Consider the following 25,721-nt stretch of genomic DNA (forward strand, 5'->3'; position numbering starts at 1 on the left):
AGTCTATTCGTTTAGGATGAACTGAGCACCTAAAGTCACCTTTATATTACTTACAAATTCTAAACAAGACTATCTAACAATCATTTTTGTTACTTGTCAATATACGCATAATATTTGTATAATCCAATATTTACGCAATAAAAATCTTAGTTACTGCTTTTATTCTTTTTATGTATTAGTGGTTTCACGTAATATTTTCTGGAAGCTTTCTTCTGTAATTAACACACTGTTAGTATGACAAAGTTCATCAGGGAATTTGAAGAAAACAATGGCATATGCAGGAACATAATGAAAGGAAAAATGTATCTTATTATTGCCAATGGTACTATAAACATGTAATATCTACTTAATAAGAATACAAGAGTTAGATTATAGAAAACATTGTAGCTGATATTTACAAGAACATATACTCACGGAGTCTATAGAATCTTGCATTGTGCCCATCAAGTCAATCAGTTCGCTTGGCTTGATTTCAGCAGGCGAGAACAGCTTGTTGTTTATACGTGCTTTAGGTGTCTGATTAGTCTTTGATATAGCTGTAGCAATTATTTGCTTAACATTATTGCCTTCCTTTATTATCTCGACGTCTGTTCCCTGATCTGCATTCTCCTTAGCATTAGAACACGTTTTTAATTCATGTTGTACATCTCTTTTGAAAACTACATTTTGCTGCCTAAGGTTGTTGTAAACACTTTTTATTTTGGCTTTCATTTTTGCCACTTCTTGATCAAGTACTTCGTTCAGTTGTGAACGCTGAACATCAACTGCTTGTAATTCCTTCCGCTCAGCATCATTAATGTTACTATCAAGCTTATATCCGATTGCACGAGAAGCATTGATTCCTATCAGCTTCTTTGAGCATTCATCCACTTTGGTCTGTATGGTCTTTCTCATTTTTTCTGCAGCATCAGCTACAGGTATTGTGGCATGATTTTCATGCGCAACAACTTTGCACATGAAACAAATAAGCACAGAACAGTCTTGACAAAAAAGCTTGATTTCCTCATCTTCATGTTGATTACAAAATGTACGTTGTCGAATTTTGCCTTTAATTTTAGGATCTAGTGTTTCCAAATCCCGTATTTTGTGATGCCTACTAGCTTTCGATTTTTCGTGGCTATAACAGCATGACTGGCACAAATTCTCCGCACAATCCAAGCATCTACTGCATGCAGCGTATTTCGGACCACAAAGATCACAAACAAATTTCTCACCTGAGTCATTTTTAGCAATTTTTTCACCGGGGTTAGCATCAATGTAAAAGTTTGCTTTGAAAGCTGACACACCTCCGTTTGGTAACGTCACACTCTCCCTACAAAGAGGGCAGTTAAACTGGCCATTCCGAAGGTTAGTCCTTACGTAATCCTCTAGACACTTGCGACAAAAGCTATGGTGGCAGGATATGAGCTTAGGATCCTTAAAACTATCAATGCAAATGCTGCATTGATGTTTACTCGCCGACATTTTAGAGGGTACTTTCGTTTTGTTCGACCAATATAAATTGACAAATTCGATATTCTAATCAGCGCCGCATGTCGTAGAAAGTACTTTCAGTTTCATTGAGAGTCACGAGTGCAAGGAATGCTCCTTAGCTTTGCCTTTAATCCAACATACGATGCTTTTCTGTTTAAAAACCGTCATATGGATCAAAGTACGATAAGTATCAATACTTCCAGACGTTAAAAGCATACCAGTTACTGATGTTTAACGAAGTTGGCAATCACCTCGTCACATGTAACATATATAAAAAGACAGAAATTACGGATGAAGTACACTTGACCTTGGAAATTGTGTTGCTCGAATGTTTCGCATTGACATACATGTATTTGTTTATACCAGTATTCCCTTATCATAATCGTCATTCACGATGGAAGATAGCCTGGTTCAACTATTTACTATTCAACTATTTACTGAAAATACCCGGAACAAACTTAAAGTTCCGGAATAACACGAAAATACCGGACAAAAAATAGACAAATAGACGATAATAATATATATTTTATTGTGCTATGATATATATACTAATTATTTGTAATGTCAAAGTAGTTAGGCGAGATATTTTATGATTTATTCGAAGCAGGTATGAGTGTAATTACAAAAATGTAGACAGATCCATGAGAATTTTGTTTCTTCAAGGAAAATATAAGCTTATAAGCTGATCTCTTGATTCAACATTACTTTCTCCCTGTAACAATTCCAAGGAAGTGGTCTGTTCTAGCGATTATGAACCAAACCTATGCTGTATATAGACCAACGGACAGTCATATATTTCCTGATATGCAAAGCGGTGTAGAGGGCGAAAGCAAATAATGAACACGAAAAGGGGTATTACTAAAGTGACAAAAGAACTTCTTTGAGACTAATGTTTTAACAAAACACGAACTTTTGTGTCATTCTGGTCTGCGTGCAGTCAGCACGCCTGTGCGTATTTCGGTAAATTTCCAGCGAATAACCTCGGTAAGAACCCTCAACCCATTGGCATCTTTCTCACACACCCACATTTGGCTGAGTCGGAAACACAAACCATGCTAACAGAAGTGACATGGCAGAGAGCGGTAAAAGCAACTGCTTTATTTATTTACCAACCAATATTTCACATTTGCATGATATACAGAGCTTTGTTAGGATCATGGCAAGATATCAGTTTCACTTTATCCCACACACACACTATAGCTTAATTAATTGACTGAAAGGAAATGGCTTTCTCATATTATTTGTTGAAGCCATAATATGGTCCCTGAGAGAGAGACTTGCAATCATCTAAATGCACTATTGTATAATTTCAAATTTGTTTAACTTTCTGAAAAGTTCTTTTTCTTCAATAATGTGTTGACCTAAGGCCCCGTGATACATATATCAGCTACCAATTTTAAGTAATTTTACTTAGACTTAGTCTACGATGTTAAATTATGTATAGGCACCACACAGTCCACTCTGCAGTGACAAAAATTATCATTGTTCTAAACTATATACCAATATGTATATATATATATATATATATATATATATATATATATATATATATATATATATATACTTTTGGAATGCAAATCTTTAAAATACGCAGCTATCACTCAATTATGGCACACCAGGTCCATCTTCATTTGTCAGTTTTGAAAACAAATGTTGAAACTGCATTATTATACAATATAATGTGTATTTGTTATATGCATTATATTGCTTCTTACATGTTGTGCATGTTTTAGTAAATTCATATACTTGTATATATTGTACAGTTGCAAATATATGATGTTCATTTCCTTGATAATTTACTGTTTTATAACATGCATCACATTATATGGTAAGAATGATGAATTGTTTTTTTATATTGTATATACTGTACATATGTTTGTTTTTCATGTGCATTTTTTACTATAATGTGTTGTAACAAGATAACAATATGTTTTGCAAACTTCATTATGTAATGTGGATGTTTAATATATGCTGTGTAATCTTCATTATCTTATGCCATTTTACCTGTGTCAGTGCGGATTACAGTCTCAGGCTCAGCCAGTTTGGTATCTGAGAAAGCCGCTAGTAGAATTGTGGCCTTCAGTGGTAATCAGCTCATCCAATCAAATGATGACCTCATGATATGCATGGCTCTCACTCATTATCAAAACTGTCAATGATTTTGATCATACAGTAGCATTATATTCCAAGTTTAATTAAATTTGGATAACAAAATATGGCTTCCACTGTGTTAATAAGACAACTGCATTGATAGAGTGGATCAAGAATACAGCCTAAAGAGCAATAACAAGCATGCACAGAATATTACCTCAATATTACATATAAATCTTGCTCACTACCAAGCTCACCCAAGATCTTAATAATTTGAGCATATATTCCAAGACAACTTTCTAAAAGCAGATCAGAAATACAGCCTCCAGTATGGTAAGAGTCTCAGTCAAACAGATGCACGATCACCTCATTTGCACGGATTGATCTTGTTCATTATATAAACTCTCCAAGATCATAATGATACAAACAAATAATCCATGTTTGATCAAAATCAGATGGGAAATGTGGACCCTATACTGGTAACTCATGATTCTGGATTGATGAATGCCCCACAATGGGTGACATAAAACAAATACTGGGCCAACGGAACTGACTAATTGCCTTGCTAATTCACTATAATTTTATCCTCAATATAAAAGAAAGCAAACTATTTATAGCATTTATTCATTTCTTTGTTCTTGTTTTTCTATTTCTTGTTTCTTTTCCTTCTTCAATCAAGCAATCTTTGTAGAGGAAATAAATCACACATGTTGTATTGGTTTGGTTTTATGGGGTTCAATGCCATAACACAACGAACATGATTCTACGTAAATTTAAGAATTGTTCACTGAATATCAAAATTATATTATTCAAATCTTATTGCTGCACAATGTATTGTGCTCTTCTGTAGACAAAATTTAGTGACTGTATCAAAAGAAAACTAGTTATTGGTTATAGTAATAGTCTTCGTTTTATATTAGGCCTTCCTAGATGGAACAGTGCCTCCAACATGTTTGTAAATTAAAATGAATTGTGTTTTGATGAAGTAATGAGAAAGTATGTATTCTCAATGATGACAAGAATATCTAACAGTAAGAACTGTATATTGAAATGTCTTTGAAACTATGACATTCATTTAAATTCTTATTAGTAGATGGAACAAATTACTCTTTAAATGTGCCGCTTAATTTCATTCTTAATGATGCAGTCCATTATTCTAGATTTATCTGTATACTAGTACATAATATATATATATATATAAAATCTTTTATGTTTGCATTGTCTTTACTTTATAACTATATTTTAATTTAGATGTAGCTGGAAATAAATAATTCTTATTCTTAATATTATTCTTATTTTAGCACATTATAGATTATACATTGTGGCCAGGATATGTTAAGGAGAAAGAACACTGGAAGACACAGGAAAGAACCACCAATCAACAGCAAGCTACTTGCAAGCTTTCTCACATAACCATATCGGAAAAGCTCAGATCCGAATTCACGTGGACTGAAGTGAGATGTATGAGTGATGTGTAAAGGCAAGTGCCTTAGACCACTCTGCTGCCCAGACCCCCACCCCCAAGATGGAAATTAAGTCAATTAGCTACAACTTCTCATGAAAAACATTTTAACTAAAAAGGTATGAAGGGAACCTTATAACATACATGTGCTTACTTTGTCAAAGATTATATCTGATATTGACGACTGAGTCATTTTATCAAGTTACTAGGTAAATTGGCACTGGTAGTAATTGAATTTAAAGTGGTGTCATTTTTTTCCTAATCAGCTAATGGTGTGTCACGTCATCATTTAATGATAATATGAACAATGTAATAAGTCCATTATACTAAATGTAGGTCATTAACTTTCTTTCCTTTATCTTTTTTCTTAAAGTCCACCCACTATTTAGCATTTGATTCAAGTTATTTTCCTCTGGGCTGTTCCATGTAAACATACATGGTACCAAGGGAAGGCAGTTTTTAAAACATATATGCCAGGGTAGTTCAGTTTCACAGATTTCATATTAAAATGACAAGAAAATTCTAAATTCAATCTATTCACGAGTAACCCACTTTAAAATTGCCTTCCCTGGTTCTGTCTCTTCACAAATTTTAATTATTTACTTACAATTTCATAAGAAAATATCCATATCATCATACCTTATACATGTATTGTACATGTAATTGCTAGATGTACATGTATATTTGTAACAGTTGTCTGAGAACTGCATGAATATGGTATCGTTGACATTTTGACATTTGGCATGGTGAGAGTGGGGTTCAGTCTGCTGAGTCAGCAGGTATTTATAACCAGTTGTCCTTGTATTTTTATGTCTGCAATTCCCTGCCAAGATATTAGGATGAGCCAAATATATACTGTAATATGCTGGCCAATATCTTGAATGATATTTTTGGGGGATGTTATTTGTGCTGGCAAAACTTTATTATGTTGGCCAGTATATCTACACATCTACACTTGCTTTATGGTATCACCATACCAACATAAAAAGTACAACAACTACAAAATGGTACCTCACATCTAAATGCATTATGGCAAACTAACGAAAGGCAGTCATTTTGAAAAGTCATATTTTGAAACTGTTAAAGCTTATATTCAAATGGTAATTGGTGTTGCATTTTATTTTGACATGAAGCCCTATACTGTTCAAAGTTTAAACCAATCAACGTCAATTTTACAACCATCAACACTCTGTGACTGTTACATAAAACTTGTAAACAACAAAGATACATAATGAAGCAATTTATTGACCACATGTTATGTGAAAAATGTGGAATATTTGATTCCAGTATGTTTAATTATTAACACCATCCCTCTCGGCTATATGATCACTGATTACAATATATAACTTTAATGTGCCACTACAATTTGACCAATTAGAGATTGAAAAATATACACAGCTCCAAATTTGTAAAGGTTGAATCTGTGTTATCCAGCTGAATGTATACATGATGGTTATTTGAATTTTCTTATTTTCAACATTTTGTTCTGGATCATCAAAGCAAGTTTTATAGTAATTTTACACATTGGTTCCCAATTTTGATTGGATATCTGGAATCCAGATTACTGGATAAATGGAGCAAATTAAAATTTAATAATTCCATTCCCACTGAATTATATCCAAATAGTGATGTTTACAGATAAACAGATATAATTATGTACAGACCCATGGTTAATGAAAACTCATTCCCTTGTTAATTTAAATAATGAATTTCCACTCGCTAAAGGCCTTTGTCATTTTTGGTCATATAAGCTTACAATACATGCACACTTTAAACATAGCTGGAAGGGTCCATTATTAGGATTATGTCTGGTATTTTGTTCTTAGCAGACCAATACATAATCAAAAGTTACTCTTTTTTATTCACAAACGTAAACAAATTATTAGTTAGGAACAAACTAAATATGATTCATTTATTATTTTATGTAACACTTTTAAAACATACTGGGATTTTGCAACCTGATAAAACATCTTCCAAAATGTCAATGCATTCTCTTCATTATGGCAAATGGAATATCTCTAACAAATCCAAGCATTTAGTTAAGAGTTTCTTTGTGTCTTTAGCACTTTCTAGCTTTCTACCTATGAGCCTTATGCTGATCCTCTGAAGACAAAACTGTCTGACTCAAGACTGGCATCTACCTCTTCCTTTAAATCTTATTAGCTTTGAATGTTATATTTAAAACCTGCAATTCAACCATATTAGAGGGTTGGCATCTGGTCAAGTAGTTTGAATGTTGCTGTGCTGTTTGAACCCATGAGGTGAATCATACCAGACATCTTGATGCAGTGATCTTTTTCCTTCAAACCTTAGTCTGAGCTCATTCCAACTGGCAAATACATATTTCCCAGTGTCATTCTGTGTTTCTGATTGTCTGGATCGAAACCAATTCTGCCTCCATATCATAAAAATCTGTATAAAACTGATGTCATTTGGTGAAGAACATATTTCTATGTCCTTTGAATGTGCACATGTCTTTTCTGTAATATGGCGGCTCCTTCCTCTAATAAGATTCAAGATTCAATATCTAAGCAGAGGGTTATTTTGTATTTTCTCCACCATGGCCTCAATTCTCCCTGGAAGGCAAAATAGAGACTGCACACACTAGAATATAAACAGGACTAAACAGCAACTAACAGCACCTGCACCTCAGAAATGTAATCAAAGGCAGAAGTCATTGATAAATGGTGACCATATCTGTAAAAAATACAATTAACATAAATTAATCATATTTTTTAAAGAGGGTGTAGTAATCTCACATAAAATATACTGTCTGCATGTGTATTATATTTCATTGTGTTCTGCATGAAGTGAGGAGTTATTCTAATTATGGCGTGAATTAAATGTGACAGGACTATTGTAATTATGTTGTGGATTAGGTGTGAAATGGCTATCATAATCATGGTACGGTTTAGGTGTGAAAGGGCTATCATAATCATGGTATGGTTTAGGTGTGAAAGAGCTATCATAATCATGGTAAAGTTTTGGTGTGAAAGGGCTTTCATAATCATGGTATGGTTGGTATGGTTAAGGTGCAAAATGGCTATAATAATCATGGTACAGTTTAGGTGCGAAATGGCTATAATAATTATGGTATGGTTTAGGTGTGAAAGGGCTATCATAATCATGGTATGGTTTAGGTGTGAAAGGGCTATCATAATCATGGTATGGTTTAGGTGTGAAAGGGCTATCATAATCATGGTAAAGTTTTGGTGTGAAAGGGCTTTCATAATCATGGTATGGTTGGTATGGTTAAGGTGCAAAATCGCTATAATAATCATGGTATGGTTTAGGTGTGAAAGGGCTATCATAATCATGGTATGGTTTAGGTGTGAAAGGGCTATCATAATCATGGTATGGTTTAGGTGTGAAAGGGCTTCCATAATCATGGTATGGTTTAGGTGTGAAAGGGCTATAATAATCATGGTTTAGGTGTGAAATGGCCATCATAATCATAGTATGGTTTAGGTGTGAAAGGGCTTCTATAATCATGGTATGGTTTAGGTGTGAAAGGGTTATAATAATCATGGTATGGTTTAGGGGTGAAAGGGCTATCATAATCCTGAATGAACCGATTCGTGGTTTAAAACATGCGAGCTTTCTAATATACCCTCGGCTGCTGACACTGGGATTCAAACCGATGCAGATTAAGGTGAGCTCTCATTGATCAGTAAAGTGGACCAAGGGCCACTAATTATTGTGTGAATTAAGTGTGATTGGGATAAGTCATTTATTGTTCTGCAGCAGTTTACTCCAACAGGAATACTGGCACCAAATCTGTTCATTTGGCAATATTATATTTAAAAAGACAACAAAAGGAAAGTAATGAACTTGCTGATAACATACTTAGATTTTGCAAAACAAAAGGAAAGTAATGAACTTGCTGATAACATACTTAGATTTTGCAAAATTTAATGGGTGTAAAATGAAACATTACTTTTTACCTCATAAGGCAGTGCCTAATTGCAATTTGCACAGACCCATATCTTCTGTCTCATACTGTTCCATCCAATCTGAATCAATGCAGATTGTTAGGAATAATCAGTAGAACAACAATATTGATCCTGTTCTGCCTGTGCCTTGAATTTGTTGGAGAAATGAAAATCAAATGAAATGCAGGTTCTTGACAAATTTATCTTGGTATTAAATGTTTCAACCTAAAAGTAACTTCTGCCTATTTTCCCACCAATTCACCCTATTCTGACAGAAATAGGAGTCACTTTTACTGGCTTTGTTCAATCAATCGCTACTTCTGTACACTTTATTATAACAAAAAGTTCAGTTCTAATTTAAAAAGTTGAAATTGTTGTATATTTCTTTGGTCTTTCTCCTTTCTGTCATCAATACCTTAAAGGTATTAAAAAAATAATCCTTAATAATGGTTAGGAATGCCTGTTAAAATAATGTTTAATTTAATTCATGCATGTACATACAGTATACTGATGGGTAGGAGCTGACTTATCATCAGCAAGTGACATTTATTTTTTTTTAAATCCACAAAAGATGACCACAATACCTGACTTATCTCATATAACCATGCATTTGCCAATGGAAATTTGGTGTTGATATGCTGTATACTCTTTTCACACAGCAGAATATTTGTCAGGGTACAATCTTTTCAAGTTGTCTCTAACCCTATGGTGCAGAAAATGAATTCCATTCAAGAAAGGTAACCATATATCATCTGAAAGAAAGAAGCAAAAAGAAGAAATTAAAAACCTGATATGCTAACCACAGTCTAATCGGCTTCATGGTCACCTCTGTTAAGCAATTACCTGTTTTAAACAGTCAATTTGCAAAGTCCTATAAATGGAGATAGCTAAGAAATGAACTTCTATTGAAATTCCACCTATCTTCTGAATACACTTGTCTCACACCACTTTAGTGGCTTCTAATGACAAGTTTGACTACAGAATGTTTTTAAAATACATATCCCAACCACCTCATCTTTGTCCAACCCACCATCAATATCTATGCCCCAAGGGTCAAGTAACAGGGATAGATAGATAGATAGATAGATAGATAGATAGATAGATAGAGAGATAGATATTCATACAAGTTTTGTCGTGGAAATGAGAGTGGTGTAGTAACTATTTATTTACTTATACACCTCAATGATTTCAGAATGCTTATCTGTATGAACTTAGTTATTTGCCCGAGATAAAGAATCTCCAGTTATTGCCATGAAAACAACATAAGACAAACACTAATGGGTGTTTATGTTTTGTTACATCAACAGTGCTTTTATATGTTTAGAGAAATTCACATGATAAATCATTAGAGATAAGTGTTTTTTTATATTTCTAAACACACCTATTACAAAACTCAACCACTCTGGTGGCCTAGTGGCTAGAGCATCTGCCTTGGATGCACACAGCCATGGGTTCGATCCCCGGGTGAGTCATACCAAAGACTTATAAAAAATGGTACTAACAGCTGCCTCGCTTGGCACTCAGCATTAAGAGGTTAGTGTTAGGACTGTTCATCCTGGTGTCAGGATAATGTGAATGGGTGGGACATCATGCTACATGGCTACGGCATGATGTCCCAGTGCTAGACATTACTATAAACTGTCACAATGCAGATATCATAGCAATATGACTGAAATTTTTTTAAAGCTTCGTTAAAAATCCAAATCACACACACACACATATTACAAAATTCTAAGGTGCTATGTCATTAACAATTACTACAAAGTTCATTTTCAGACTGGTGATATACATCAAAGCAATTGTAGGCGGTTTCAATTAGGGAAAAATCCCCCCTCCCACACACAAATCCAGCAATGAAGCTGTGTCTTAAGAAGCTATTTATTGACATGGATGGGTGACCTGTTGACCTGTGTATATAGGTCCCACTTGATCAAATTGGGCCCTTTTGGATGACACACCCCATACATAAAAGCTAGACAATGTAGATTCCGATATCCAGACCACGGCCTGAATGGTGTCAGTTAGGCAACAGTTCCAGTTGATTGCTATTCTGGTTTCAACTAGCCTAATCTTATGAGCTGAAATTTCTTGATATGCAGAACGAATAACCCACTTAATCCAGGATGAGATAGTCTGTGCTGCCCTTACCAGTAACAAAGAGAGAAAGCGACAAAGTATTAGCAGATTGAAAAGGCAGAACTTTGTCAACGTAACAAAGAGAGAAATTTGTAAATAGAGATAGAGTATACTTTCCTTTTAGGTGAAAGGACTCCTCCAAATGAGAATGTTGTTCTTCCAAGTTGAAAATGGCTTTGCGAGGTCTCTCTTGAGAGAAAGCATGCTGCTTCACACTAGCAGAAGTAGAAACTGACAGGTTCTTGGTTTTCATTGCCAATCCTTCACTTATGGGGAGATCATTCTGCCCAACCTCCACCTAGGTCGGCAGACAACTTTAGCACTCTTTAGTTAAAAGTAGTACCCATAAGGGTTGGTTTTGTGAGGTAGTGGTTCTCCTAAGGTATTCTGATTGGCTAAAGTGTTTCAAGAAGTTTGGCAATACCTTCCCATGGGTCAGTGATTCTTCCCAGGGTTTCCTGGGTTTTCCTCCACCAGTTCTAATGGCTGTATTGTATGGCCTATCGTATGCTGAAAAATGACATTAAAACCCAACAGTAACAACAACTTAATTTATTTGTTGTTGCTGTTGTTGCTGTAGGATTTAACACCATTTTTCAGCACAAGATAAGCTATACATGGCGGTCAGTATAAGTGGTTGAGGAAGAACCTGGACAACAACGAAAAAATACATCATCCCACAACAAGCTCCTGGCAACCTTTCTCACATAGCCACATTGGCCAAACCTGATACACTAATTTATTTGTAAAAATAATTTCAATGCAATTATTCATTTGGCAAAAAGGATAACAAATGTAAAACAAGCTTGTCCAGTTGTATTATGATCCTACCTCAATATTCAACAGTACAAACAAGACTTAAAAGTATTGTAGTAAGCTATGATAAATGCCATAATGTTAAAGATTTATCTTTTCAAGCAACCAATTCAACTAGCTGCACAACGCTTTAAATACTTCACCAACTGATATTGCTACAGAAGACAAAAAGAATGAATCAGTATACATATTACTGGCCACTCTTCTACAAATGAAAACCACAATAACAAATTCAGTGTCATTTCAAGCAAAGCAATAGCTACCAACATGTAAGCAACAGTTGAATGAAAATCATATTGAATCATGCTGAAGCAATAAAAAATTATCAATATCAAACCAAAGAACTCAATATATATATATATATATATATATATATATATATATATATATATATATATATATATATATAAATCATAATCATCATCATGATATTGTGTTTGCTACAAGCAGACATTAAACTAAAAACACAAAAAAAAAAAAAAAAAATAAGCAAACAATAATAAGGCAGGAAACTATTAACCAAATGCATAACACTGCAATCACACTTCATAAAGCTCTTAAGTAAGGGAAATAACTCCATACAGAAGCCCTATAAATGTACATATCAACCTGCAATTTTGAATAAGTCTCAACAGACTACTAAAATGAAGAGAAGTAACTCCATATAGAACCTCTTTAAGAGAGACTATCTATTTATGGCAATGGTGTATGTTTGACTTATTATTCATAATAAATCTAAATTTTGTGCAATGTTTACAATGAGAATTGACAAAAAATACCTGCATTTTTTTTTCAATGCAGCCTACAACATTTATAAATGTATATTTTAAGTTTACACTATAATGCATAGAAAAACGGGATTCACTATCCAAACTGTTATGAAAACTAGATGGCGAATACTTAACCAAGAGGAGCATTTGGACTACAGCAAAAACTCAATTCCATGCTCCAATACATGTTAGCAGGCAAACAATCATATCAAGAGGAAGATAGCAAGTGGAAAATGAAGGCAAGCAAAAACTGCTTATAAAATAACAAATACCCAATAAGTACAACTGGCTCTCAAACAACCATCAGCTAATTGTAATAGTTTATAAATAGTAATGTAACAATTAGCTAATCAGAAATTATAATTACCTGTGCTACTTTTGCCTGGAAAAAAGATGAAAGTCATGAGGTAAACTGCTAGGAATCTGTAAAGAAAAAGAAAATATACTTAAAGAGTTCCATTTATAAGACCTAACTCTCCATCAAATATATCTAACCCTTCTTCTAAATATATTGAATAGTTTTTATGGTTGACAACTTTGCATTTTACTTTGCCAACTTGGAAAAGAAACCTAAACTATTTATTTTTTCCAAAACAATTACCACAACCAGGATCGTATCTAAGACAAGCAATTTCCTGCTTCTTGCTCATTTCTAAAACAATCACACCAAAGAGTTGACCAAGTGCATGGAAATCACACTGTTCTTAACTGTTTTATTTGGTTATAAGCCCGACTCATAATCCTTAGATATATCTTTCCTATGTTCAAAATTTCCTCCATTACAACACCTTCCCCCAGTTTGCTGGCCATGCTCAGCACTGTTCCCCTATCTTCAAGATAGGCAAATTTAACTATGATTGATTTGGATCTATGTTCATAGTTTGGTAGTTTATGATCATGTACAAAGCATGTGTTTCAACACATTCAGAGTCTAAAGGAATACATTTCACAAATTCAGCAACACTTATTGTCAGCTTGACACCATCTTCATTTCTGACAAAACGGACATATTAGAAGTGTTTTGGTGAAAACCCAATGTCATAATGATCATCCATTCAGGATTTTTAGGACAGTTGCTGTGACAGACATATTGGATGTACTACTGCCAGTATTTTCATTTGGACCAATGAAGTATCAAAACAAGTCCATCGCTGAAACTCCATGTTGATATCGACATCAATTTGGGAGAAGTAGAGATAACTATATAATTATCTGGATATGACATTTTGCTCAGAAGAAGTAATTTAAACATTTTTAAGATGACTGATGTGGTGGCCATATTGGAAATCAGATAGTTATAATTTTCATTTACAACCATCTTGACATCTGAAGAAGTCATTTAGTGAAATCCTGGTATTGATACAACCATCCATTCAAAAAGGAGTGATAATATTTTTAAGATAGCCTCTGTGTGGTGACCATACTGGCTGTCGGGTCAGCACCAATTTCATTTAGACCCAAACAGACATCATAAGTCTTTTAAAGAAAACTCATGTTAATAGGATCATTCATGTAGTAGAACTAAAAATATTTTCAAGACATACACTGTTTTGGTCATATTGGACTTTAAACTGGAACAATTTTCATGTAGGATCAACTAGACATAATCAGAAGTCTTTTTGTTAAAATCCCATATTCATACAATTCACAAGTCTTTTAGTGAAACTCCCATATTGATACCACCGTCCATTCAGGATGGATAGTAATAATAAGATTTTCCAAGATGGCTGCAGTGGTGGCCATACAGGATGTTTGAGAAACAGCATGTCATTGATGAGATTAAGGACCCATTAGACCATAGGATTAATGTGTATAAAAAGTTTCTTGGCAATCCTTTCTAACAGCCAGATGGATTACGGATATCAGATCATCCCATAAGGTATTCATGTCTATGACCAGCAGAGCTATGATTTCATCTTTCTACCTTGAGTTTTTATTTCAGCAGGTTTTTTTTTTAAAAAAGTTTCTTTTGTATTTCTTCTACTGAGATTTGGTTTTCCTCTACATGCTTTATTATGATATCTTTTTTCTGGGGGGGAGGCCTCGAAAACAGGCCTGTTTCTCTTCAGCTCACTAACAGTTTTCAATGAGTCTGTTTTGACATTCATTCTGTTTTTCAGATCATTCCCTTCAGAAGAGAAACCAACTTAATATCCTCCAGCTCATCTCTACTTTCTGCAAATAGATTATGTAATTTTGTCTTTCCAATTTAACTTCACACTTAGCGATACAGGTACTTTCAATAATATCTGTTTTGTCTGTCTTATCTATTATTTCTATTTTTTCAACACTGATTTATTTTTCCCCACTGGAAGCCTACAATTTCAAGCTACCTGTAGACCCATTTGCCATGGAAGGATCTGAACAGTTGTGCCCACTTCCAACAACCATTATAAAAGGAATCACTCGTATATGACTGACCTTTGTAACATTACCTCTGTCTGATGTTTTAAAAGTTAACTTTCACATATACAATCTAATCACAGTCACCCATCGATCACCAGAACAAGAACTGGCACTGGAAAGAAAATAATATGAGTAGACAGGATAGAGTAAAATAGTATTATGCAGTAATGACATCAATAATTATCTACATGTAGTAGTTTGATACATGTACCTTGTCAATACCTTTCTCGACTGTCTGTACATAGTTTTAAAACCAGAGACAATGGCTGCAGACTAAAATTTAGCTGTGCTAGCTAAACACTGCCATTGCCATCTTGGGCTATAGCATGAGCAATGATCTTAATTATCATTCTCAATTTATCCAATTTTTGTTTAAATTTCTATTCTGTAATTCCAGAACAGGATGTTACCAATAACTAAGAAAAAGACATGCTCATATCAGTTTACCAGCATTTTGGTATGACCATTTAATTCTGAAGTAGTCCCATCATACTCACCATCACTTTTCTCTGCAAATTTTTTTTTGAAAAAATAATATGATGTACCCACCTCTACAAATCAACAAAAACAAATCCTGAAGTCAGAATATAATAAAATAAGGCCAACAACAACCTGTTGGTCCATCCAATGATACATATCTCACTAACAGAAAACACTAATAAAATTTTTAAGAAAGTGGATAAATGCATTGCTATTCATTGCCAACTAATGTAGCCTCAAAACAGTTGATTCAAAATAGTTGAAAATAATAGTCTCACTTCACTATTTATTAGGTCACCAACACATAACATGGCAAAGCCATTTCTTTAAAATATAATTTATTCATCATAATGTATAACTTATTATTTGTATTGGCAGTGTTTAGGAATAATGGAACTGGAATTGGATATATTTTCATATCTATGGTTATAGTTCAGTGTTAGTGACACTATAGTTGATCCACCACTCCCAGCATTGTCTGTTACAGCTAGTGGATTAAACCACAGAGAGGTGAATTTTGGTGATGCTGAAATTGTTTTTGATAATGATAATGATGATGAAACCCTGACTGAAGAAAACATCAAATGTTTTCATGATAAAGACTTCTGCAGCATTTATAAACAATTATCACCTCTAGAAATAAGAGAATTTACAAAGTCAGTTATTGTGAGATGGGTTGAATATACAAAGTGTGGTCGCTGGACTTGTCTACAATTTTTTCCATAGTCAGAGTTCACAATGGCATGGTGGCTTTCTATGCCCTTTTATGTTGTTCAAAATCAGAAAAGATGAAGTTCACAAAAGAAAGAAAAAAGCACAATACTGTTTTTAACTTTTTGTAAGGGATGTAAAAAGTTTTTACACTCTAATGTTTAGCAAAAATTTAAAAAAATTTAAATGTCAAGGCAGCTCAAATTAGGACAGTTTATGACCAGACTGAAAATGGATAGCTGCTAATCCAGTACATCTAATTGTTGGGCTCAAATGCACGTATGTATATTTCATATGCATGGAATTAATTCTTTACCTAGCAGATATGACAATTAATTCTACGTTTATACTGCACATTTCATCTGTTCATGCACTTGTATAAAAATATACCTTCTTCTTGTTATTATTAGTATTATTATTATTATAATTATTATTATTATTATTACTATTTTATTATCATTACTGTAATTATTATTATTAAAATTCAGCTTGTCAATATATTAAAAGTCTAAATCTGTATATTTGCTAATATATTTATAACCAAATATAAATATATATGAGGTGCAGGAGCATTGGATTCATCAATATTGTCATTTAGATTGACTAGTATTTGTGGCTATAATCTGACATGCACTGGTAGAAAAGAATAGAAAAGAAAATGTTGAGTGGTAATGAATAATAAACGGAATGGCCCATCAAAAAATTCACAATCGGAAAATATGTTTAGAATATAAGACGAATATAATACTAGCCATATTTTAGATAAAACTTTTCTTAGACTTGCATCTGAAAGACTGCCCTTTAACTCCAGAAAAAATTAATTCTATTTGAAAATCACTAACAAGATTTATAGAAGTAGTTTACAAATGATTAGAACAAGCCAATCCTAACTGTACTGGTAATTAAGTATTACATACACTGAACCTCAAAGAGAACTAGGTCACTGAAAACAAAATCTGATAGTTTTACATACAGTGGGGTTTAAAACTGAACAATTACAAATATATTTTAATGTTTATTATATGTATTTTATTGTCATCAAGCTAGCACTCTTTGGGTATAGAGGTAATTTGAATTTAAATAACAAAGGTCCAGTGATGTACCCAATTCAATTCTCATTTTGTGGAATTATCTTTCAATGTTTTTTTAACTGCCTTAATATTAATTGTCAGAAATTGTCTAATTAATGACGTGATCAGGAAATGTTAGCTATGGCACTTACAATGATTATGCATGCTTCCTTGGTTCTTTTCTCTGCCTTTTTGTTACAAAATTACAGTTAGAGCATCAGACTCGAATGCAAGAGTTTGAATGTTTGATCCCCAGCCAAGTCATACCAAAGACTTATAAAAAATGGTACTAGCAGCTGCATCACTTGGCACTCAGCATTAAGAGGCTAGTATTAGGACTGATCAGCCTGGTGTCAAGCTAATGATGACTGGGTGGGACATGATGCTACATGTCTGGCATCATACCCCATTGCTAGACATCATTAGAAACTGCGTGCGTTATAGTAGTATGATTACAAAAATTAAAACTTCATTAAAAATCTAAATCACATACAAACACACATACAGAAAATGTTACAGAGATTTCCCTCAACTTTTTAAATGTTGTCATTATTTTATGCAGAATGTTACCAAATGCCATGACAAGCTAAGCGAGAGACAACTGCAGGAGCATCAGTCTTAGAGATGATGAATGTTATTAAGTCTCTTTTATAGTATGATAGAAAAGGTCCTTTGTCAGAACGAGTCACCAGGGTGATCTGAGGTAGTTTTGTCATTAGGTGTGATTTCTTTCCTTCAGATTATTGTTTTTATCAAAATCAAGCTCGCGTACATCATCTGTATTAAATACCAGTGCCTTACCAGTTTTTGGTCTCTGCTAGTCCTACTAGCACATGTTGTTAGGTCTTACATGTTGGACTAGGTCTCTGCTACGTACATATACAGATACAGATGTCCGCGGGTTTCAGGTCCATTTCGACATGGACGTCTTAAAATCTTCTCGTGCCCTCTGTTAATGATGACTCTATTTCCTCAAAGGAGCTAACTGTATAGCCTGGGCCAAAAGAGATTCGACAGGTCTAAATAAGCAATTGCTTTTCGCTGTTACGTACTTTGCTGTCTCCGGAACGTTTCAGATATTTGACTTTAATAGCAAGCTCTCTAATGACAGAGACTCATTCCGGGAGCAGTAATTATATACTAATTAAGGGATTATGGACGTTTCGCCCCATAGATGTTTCGGCCCAGGACATTTCTCCCCATTTCAATGGACATTTCGCCCCACATGGTATATGGACGTTTCGCCCCATGGACGTTTCGGCCCAGGACATTTCGCCCCACATCAATGGAAATATCGGACATTTATAGAAATCCACAAGCATTACACCATTGTCTTCATTGTACTTTAGGGGCCTACCGTTAAGATTTAATTTCATGCCCCATAATCCCATCACTCTCATCCATTTCAATTACATTCAGCGTGCCGTTATATCAGACAATATTTTCCTTTTTTTTTTTTTCTTCATTTATGTAATAAGACTGATCAGAAAATTAATCTATCGTTTACAGTGATCATTTTCATTACGGCAGTACTTTTATTTTCGCTGTTACACAAACTGATGAAAACCACTTTTACCGTTTGTAGGAAATTGGCATATCGCCATTTATCAATCATGCTATTCGTTTACCCAATCAGGAGCATAAATTAGACACAACTTAAAAGGGGGCTTTGTAATTCTAACAATCAATATCAAGATCGTATATATGGAGTTATGTTTATTCCTTTCGCGAAACATAAAAACTACGATGATTAAAGACTTCTGGTCGCCCGCAAAATAGCCTCTTTTTTTAAATGTTGAACTTTACTCATCTTTTTCAAACTCGGGTTAATTGGCTTTTTATCTCCTGCCATTTATTGGCATTGTTACTTTGAATTTTGTAAAACTATCTATAAATCGGGTCTTAATTACTCGACTGAACTGCTGACAGAAACAGTCCAAATTAATGTATTTCATTTCTATAGCACATTCGTTATACATTACATTTGTTCAAAGCTGTGCACAGAATAGCCCAACATATCGCGAGCAAGGAAAACACGGGGGGCGAGGAATGTTAATTAATATGAAGCATGTATTTGCATTTTTAAATCAACACACATCACTAATCAAAATTACATCTCATAACAAGGTATAGGTGTCAAATTATGATGTGCAAAAGTATGCTTCTAAACAGTAACTATCTATGATTTTTTTTTAAAATGCATTTTACACATTATGTTATCACAGTAATTATCATAATCTTCTCTCATCCTCAGTACACACACACACACACACACCATTTAATGTCTCTTCTTCTTTCCTGACATTATGAAAAAACACAGCGGTATCTGTTTCAAGTCATCACCGGATCTCACAAATCCATGTATAGATAGCAGTTGATAAAATGGCTTCTTTACTAATTTGAATGTGCCATCAATATTCCAGGTTTTGGCCATTCCGAGAAGCTCCAGAGAGAGAGAGAGAGAGTTATAACGATACAAGAAACAGAACGGCAAGTGCTATCACTAGCTTCTTCAAAAGAATGTTTGATAATACTTGGCAGAATTTTATAAATATGAATAAATAACACGCAGAATACGAATTTGTATATATATATATATATATATATATATATATATATATATATCGGAAAAATACAATGCAACCACAGACTGTATACAGAAATAACCATTCACTTACAGTAAACGTAAGATCTCTGGGATCTTCTGGTCTGGTTGCGGACTAACTAGGTCATCTCAGTTACCTGGGATGCCTCAGGTTGTAATGGTTCTGCATGAACGTCTATAACCTCATTAACCAGTGCATGGACTGTTTCAAACAAATTCTCTTTTCATAATGCCTTGGCCTAAACGAAAACCAAACCTTATATAGTATATGTATGGATCAATGTATTAATGTATGTTGTGTTTGTATGTATGTATTCATGTATGTTGTGTATGTATTAATGTACGTATCAATGTATGTATATACGTACGTACGTACGTACGTACGTATGTATGTATGTATGTATGTATGTATGTAAGGACGGATCTGTGCTTTCTTGTCCGCTTCGATTTTTAACTTACGCTTCTTCTTCTTCTGGTGTCAAAGATCTGTGTGGGCGCTCAATGTCAAATGAAGAGATATCGGCTGCAAGTGTTGATACAGCATCATTGTTGACCACAAACCCGTTCACTTGTTGACTTCTATACAGGCTGTAATTAGAAATATGTCTGAACTTGTCAGAAAATATTGAAAACATACAAGCAAATATATAGAAAACCAAGTTTAACTATACCGAATATGGTATTTACACATAAAGACGTAAGCAAGCACCCGTACGATTCTAATAAATAAAATAACATTCACCTTGTCGAAATATCATCTTTATTGATAGAAATCGACGTCGAATTTCTCGTGCTCTCCATCTGCCCCCGTGCTGTACCGGTATACATTTAAAATCTGTCAGATGTATTTGTTATGCCGCTTAAGTCCATTTCGACATCGTAGCCATCTGCCTGTAAACAATATTAATATTAAAACATTATAAAAGTGCACATAAGAACGCTTACTAGAATGGAACGTCGTGTAGCCCAAGAAAAACAGCGAAATATTTGATACAAGAAAAATTGTTTTTACTAATCTTCCAGCATTTGTGATAGGGAGAAAGTAGGCAGCGATCCACGTTTTGTTAGCAATTTGTATTTAACCGTAGCTTAAGTACATCGAATGCGAATGGGAACCAGCTACTGTAGCATGTCTTTATTCTTAAAATATTTTGTTTGTAATGGCATCTTACCTCAGGTTTAGAACTGCACAGGTCACACACAAACTGAAAAGGTATCTTTTTACGTCTAAGGAGACCATACTTGTAGCTTGATAAACCTGTAAATAGAAACCATTTTTTAGTATCATTTAGTTAATTCTATCGATGTCTTATGATAACATTTATTTTGAAAGACATTGGATATACTGAAACAAGAACAATAACACGCGAGAAAGGGTCACTAGATACATAAAATTATTATAAAATAATGTATTTATTTTATTATGCCCGTTCAATTACGGAATGATCGTAATATGATGTAGAATAAATAAATAAATAAACTTACCAGTATTTCCACATGCTCTGTGTTGCCATAGGCCGCAAATATCGCAATCTATGGCTTGCTGACGACGGATAACTGGTTTTCTGCAGTAAATGCACGAAGACATTGTTCGATCTATTGTTTTACGTGATATTAAAACAACTAGTACCTAGAAAAGGAAAGACTGCAATTTATAGAGCCACTGATAAATTCCCATGCAAACACGTGCAAGAGCTTCTATAACAAACGATCTGTCAGACAGTGAACTTGAAGAATCATAATTTTTATCCTAAAACTCAGATTTTGATATACTAAGATCAAACTTTGTTTATTTATATGTTATTGTTTTTGTTATTAGTGAAGGCCATAACATCTGTGCTAAATTGTAATTTCCTTTTCATAAAAGCTTACACACTTACTCAAAACCCTGGCTGCAGCTTAATTACCTTGATACCACATTTATTAGATTATTTAAATATGAAGATCAAAGAAGTTACCTGGCTGTAATTAAGTCCAATTAACACTTGCTGGGAGCAATAGTGAACGCCAGAACATTTTTTTTTTCTTTATGGCACCAGACAGATGCACCCCTACTTATAAAAGAAAGTTGTTTTATATATGTATGTTTTCCCCAAAGGTATGCCTTTTGTTTACTTTATAATAGATTTTTGAAGAAAAAAAATCAAAATTTTGTCGGGGTACTTATGTATTTCCCTAGTGTAATCTATAGGGTTGTTCATCCTAGTCCGGTTTTTGTCACCTTACTCGAAATCCTTCCCCATAATTTCAAGTTGACCTTGGCTAGAGGAAGGGAAAGCCACTAAATCAAATTATCCATGTTTTATTATTTGTCATTGTTTTATTATTTTAAATTTAATTAGGAATTTGGGCGAATAAACGGTGTATTGTATTTAAACGAGAAATAAACCATATTGTTTTGTTTGATTATATGTGTCGTTTCTCGCATTACCATTATACTGAGACAGACTGTACTCGAGTGAGAGTCCATACTTTATTTAATTGTACTTCTCCCGACTGGAGCAGGCCGTCTCTTTAACTATTTAGAATAATGCCAAAGAATTTAGATCACAAGGGACACTTAATTATATTTTTGATCATTTTAAAGTAAAATGAAGAACGTGGTGTAATGCTGATGAATTTCTATAAATGTCCGATATTTCCATTAATGTGGGGCGAAATGTCCTGGGCCGAAATGTCCATGGGGCAAAACGTCCATGTACCATGTGGGGCGAAATGTCCATTGATGTGGGGCGAAATGTCTTGTGCCGAAACGTCCAGGTACCCTAATTAAGGGATCATTATAGGACTCGCGGTACTAATTCAGTTCCCATAGTAAACCTGTGCATACACCATGATATTAAAAATTCAAAACTTTCAATTTCTGAGTGCTCATAATCAAACATATAGTTATCAGCATAGATGCATCTGTATAACAGCTTCTGTGTAGATAAAAGGATAATAGCCGGGATATTTTCTAGACCTGCTAATGTCAGTAATGATTATTCCAAACTTAAGACAGTTAAAGGACTGGAATTCCATCAACAAAACAATGTCTCTATTTTTTCAGTTACAACTTTGATAAACTCTCAAAATATTTTTGTAATACTAAAATCTAACTTTCATTATAGCAGCAGGGAGGGTGGACCCTACTGCCTCGTCATGTATTTTATTTGGTACACTGACAGCTTCTCCGAGGATGTGTCCACCCCTATATATACATTTCTACTGACTGTTTGTTTATGGAATTCGATAAAGTTCACCTGTCACACACGCACCCCCACCCCCCTTCTCTGTGAAACCAAACTGAAAGTGAAACCCAATACAATGTTTGGACCGCAAGTGAAACACAAAACAGTCCTCTAGTATTTGTGTACATGGCGATAGGTATATGACATTTTCCCACGCTAAGTGATTCTATTGGCTGACACCGTGTGAATCAGGTCAATTAACTTAAGTGCGGTCGTACGGGTTTGTTATTGTTTAAGTGTGTCAATAGGGGCGACAACTCGTCCGTCCTTAAACTGTGTGTGATCTTTTGATTGTTGTTGTGTTGACGTCGACTATTACAGTATGGTCTGTAATTAAATCAGTATTATATTAATAAGTGGCTCTGCACTGGCTATATAATCTCGCACAACTAAATTAGGTCGACAGCGACTAGAGGCAATTAAAACATATATCCCTGTCCGTGATTCTGTCGAACAAAAATTACAGGCACGACACGAAGCAAGGGAGGGAGTGATTTGTGGAAAGTCCAGCAGAATTATTTAAGCCAGTTACAGAGGCCATTAAAGCGACCACGATGGCTACTAAAGATCTTGGCACTAAGAACTAAAAAAACAAAAAAAAAAACAAAAAAGATTTAACAGAAGCGGCTGCTGCTAAACCGAAGATAGAAGAGGAAATACAAGAAGAAGCTGCGGATCCTGACACCATTGACGCTGAGACCAATATAATGGGTCCTTTTGAACCAGAGCCAGAAGCAGAAAAAAGCAAGAGCCAAAACTGAACCGTAGGATAAATTTCCCGAACGCGTAATTACTGAAATCAGGGACGTCAAAGACGTAAGACAATTAGCTGTGACTGCCGTGGACAGATTTAAACAGAAAAAAAAAAAAAAAAAATCATTTACCAAAGCCCAAGTACGCCCAGGATAACATAACCCGCAAGGACTGGTGTAAATGGATATTTCGCATTTACTCTCGCGCTGATTAAGCCAAGGATGATGATCCAAGATATAGGGCGTATATCCACGAGATAGAAGATTATCAGGCACGCCAATAACTACCACAACCACCACCACAACAACAACCGCCACAGCTACCGACCACAAAAAGAGGAGAAGGTATCTCCCCCCCCCCCGCTAGAAACGCATGATGATCAACAAGCGACGATGTTGCCAGTAACTCGCGATAAACTCTGCCCCAGTAACGTCCTTGCTGATGTTGATCGATTTGAGATGTTAATTGGTGAGCGACGGGCTGGCAATACTTTTCCTGATATTATCATTGAAGTAGCGACTATTTGTCAGCGATTATTTACTGGTGGTGCTATGTATATCAATGTTTATCGGTCATTTATCATGAAATTGCGGACGATTATTACAGTAGTTGATCACAATTAGATCACTGACTTGAAAAATAACCGTCATCATACACAATACCGAACGTTGACCTAATATGGTCCGAGTGTTAAATTTACGGTTGCCTATATACAAAGCGATATACGGAGATGGACTTCGTGATGTTATTCAGGGTCTGTTCAGAAGAGTGACCCCTAAAGCGATACCGATTGTAAAACAATGATGACTGAGAGCTTTTGATGTTGGTCGTGAGAAAGGTATTAGTACTGTGGGTAATGTTGATAGTACAGTAGAACCTCTTTTGAAAGACCAACTCTTTTGCCAACAATGTATGGTCTCTCAAGACAGGCGGTTTCTCATAACAGGTCACAAACACACAATTGTACTTGTGCGAAAAGGCACGGACGACGATGCTGTCTGGCACACTTAAGGTGTTGATGCAGTTGCAACTGCGGCGCTTAATGGAAAAGTGATTCTGACAAAACTTTCGTTGTGGATGCCAACAATGACACCGTCGCTGACCAAAGAACAACGATTGGGGGTTTCAGTACCACAACATGCATTTATAGCTTTTCGTGATGACCAACGACATGGTTCTCAAATAAAAAATCATATGGTATTTGACCCAATAGGGGTTGCTGAAGTTTCATTAAGGATAAATGGGCATCAAGAACCATCCGAGGACATATTATTGAATTTTACGAATAATCATGTTGCGCGCGCCTATCATCGTTTGATGTCATGCATGGAACGTGATCAGAATGTGGATTCTGGTTTGCAGATATCTCAGTATGATTTTACAAAATTATATGCAGTCTATTATTTTGTTGCTGGAACACTTGGATGTATTCTCACAACCATTAGTTAATATACATTTCCGAGCTCGAGTAGGTGCGCTGCCAGCTGCCGGTGAGTACGGAGCCATTGCTATTATACTGTCCGATAAAACAATGGTGCTTGATTGGGGGGACGAATGAGAGTAGCTGATGCCCCAGTGCAAAACATGTAAGTGTTTTTCCATTCAGTAATTAAATCATCGTCATTGATATATTTATTATAATATGTCATATCATCCCGTTAATGTTACTCTGACGCCTGGTCAGATTAAAAAGATACAATCAGCAGCGAAACAAAATTCTGGAATAAAAATTACGTTTAAATCCTCGGCGTTACACGGCCCAAAATAAACTGTCACTGACCGCACG

General features: G+C 34.8%; 1 protein-coding gene across 17 annotated transcripts in view; it reads right to left on the reverse strand.

The window, feature by feature from the left end:
- The window catches only part of LOC149783799 (uncharacterized), a 71,937-nt gene extending 53,505 nt beyond the window's left edge, over nt 1-18,432 (reverse strand). For 6 of the 17 annotated variants that reach the window (XM_089932021.1, XM_089932025.1, XM_089932023.1 and 3 more), the window contains exons 1-4: nt 18,149-18,432; nt 15,102-15,198; nt 9,543-13,103; nt 415-7,723 (exon numbers count right to left, since the gene is read on the reverse strand). In XM_089932021.1, coding sequence (XP_089788147.1) covers nt 415-1,464 — 1,050 coding nt within the window. In that variant the 5' untranslated portion in view covers nt 1,465-7,723; nt 9,543-13,103; nt 15,102-15,198; nt 18,149-18,432. The other 11 variants (XM_089932013.1, XM_089932011.1, XM_089932014.1 and 8 more) reach the window with 11 other exon arrangements.
- Between the last annotated feature and the right edge of the window lie 7,289 nt (nt 18,433-25,721).

The sequence above is a fragment of the Sinohyriopsis cumingii genome, chromosome 14 (genome assembly GCF_028554795.1).
Source record: "Sinohyriopsis cumingii isolate HCF-2022 chromosome 14, ASM2855479v2, whole genome shotgun sequence".
NCBI classification, from domain to species: domain Eukaryota; kingdom Metazoa; phylum Mollusca; class Bivalvia; order Unionida; family Unionidae; genus Sinohyriopsis; species Sinohyriopsis cumingii.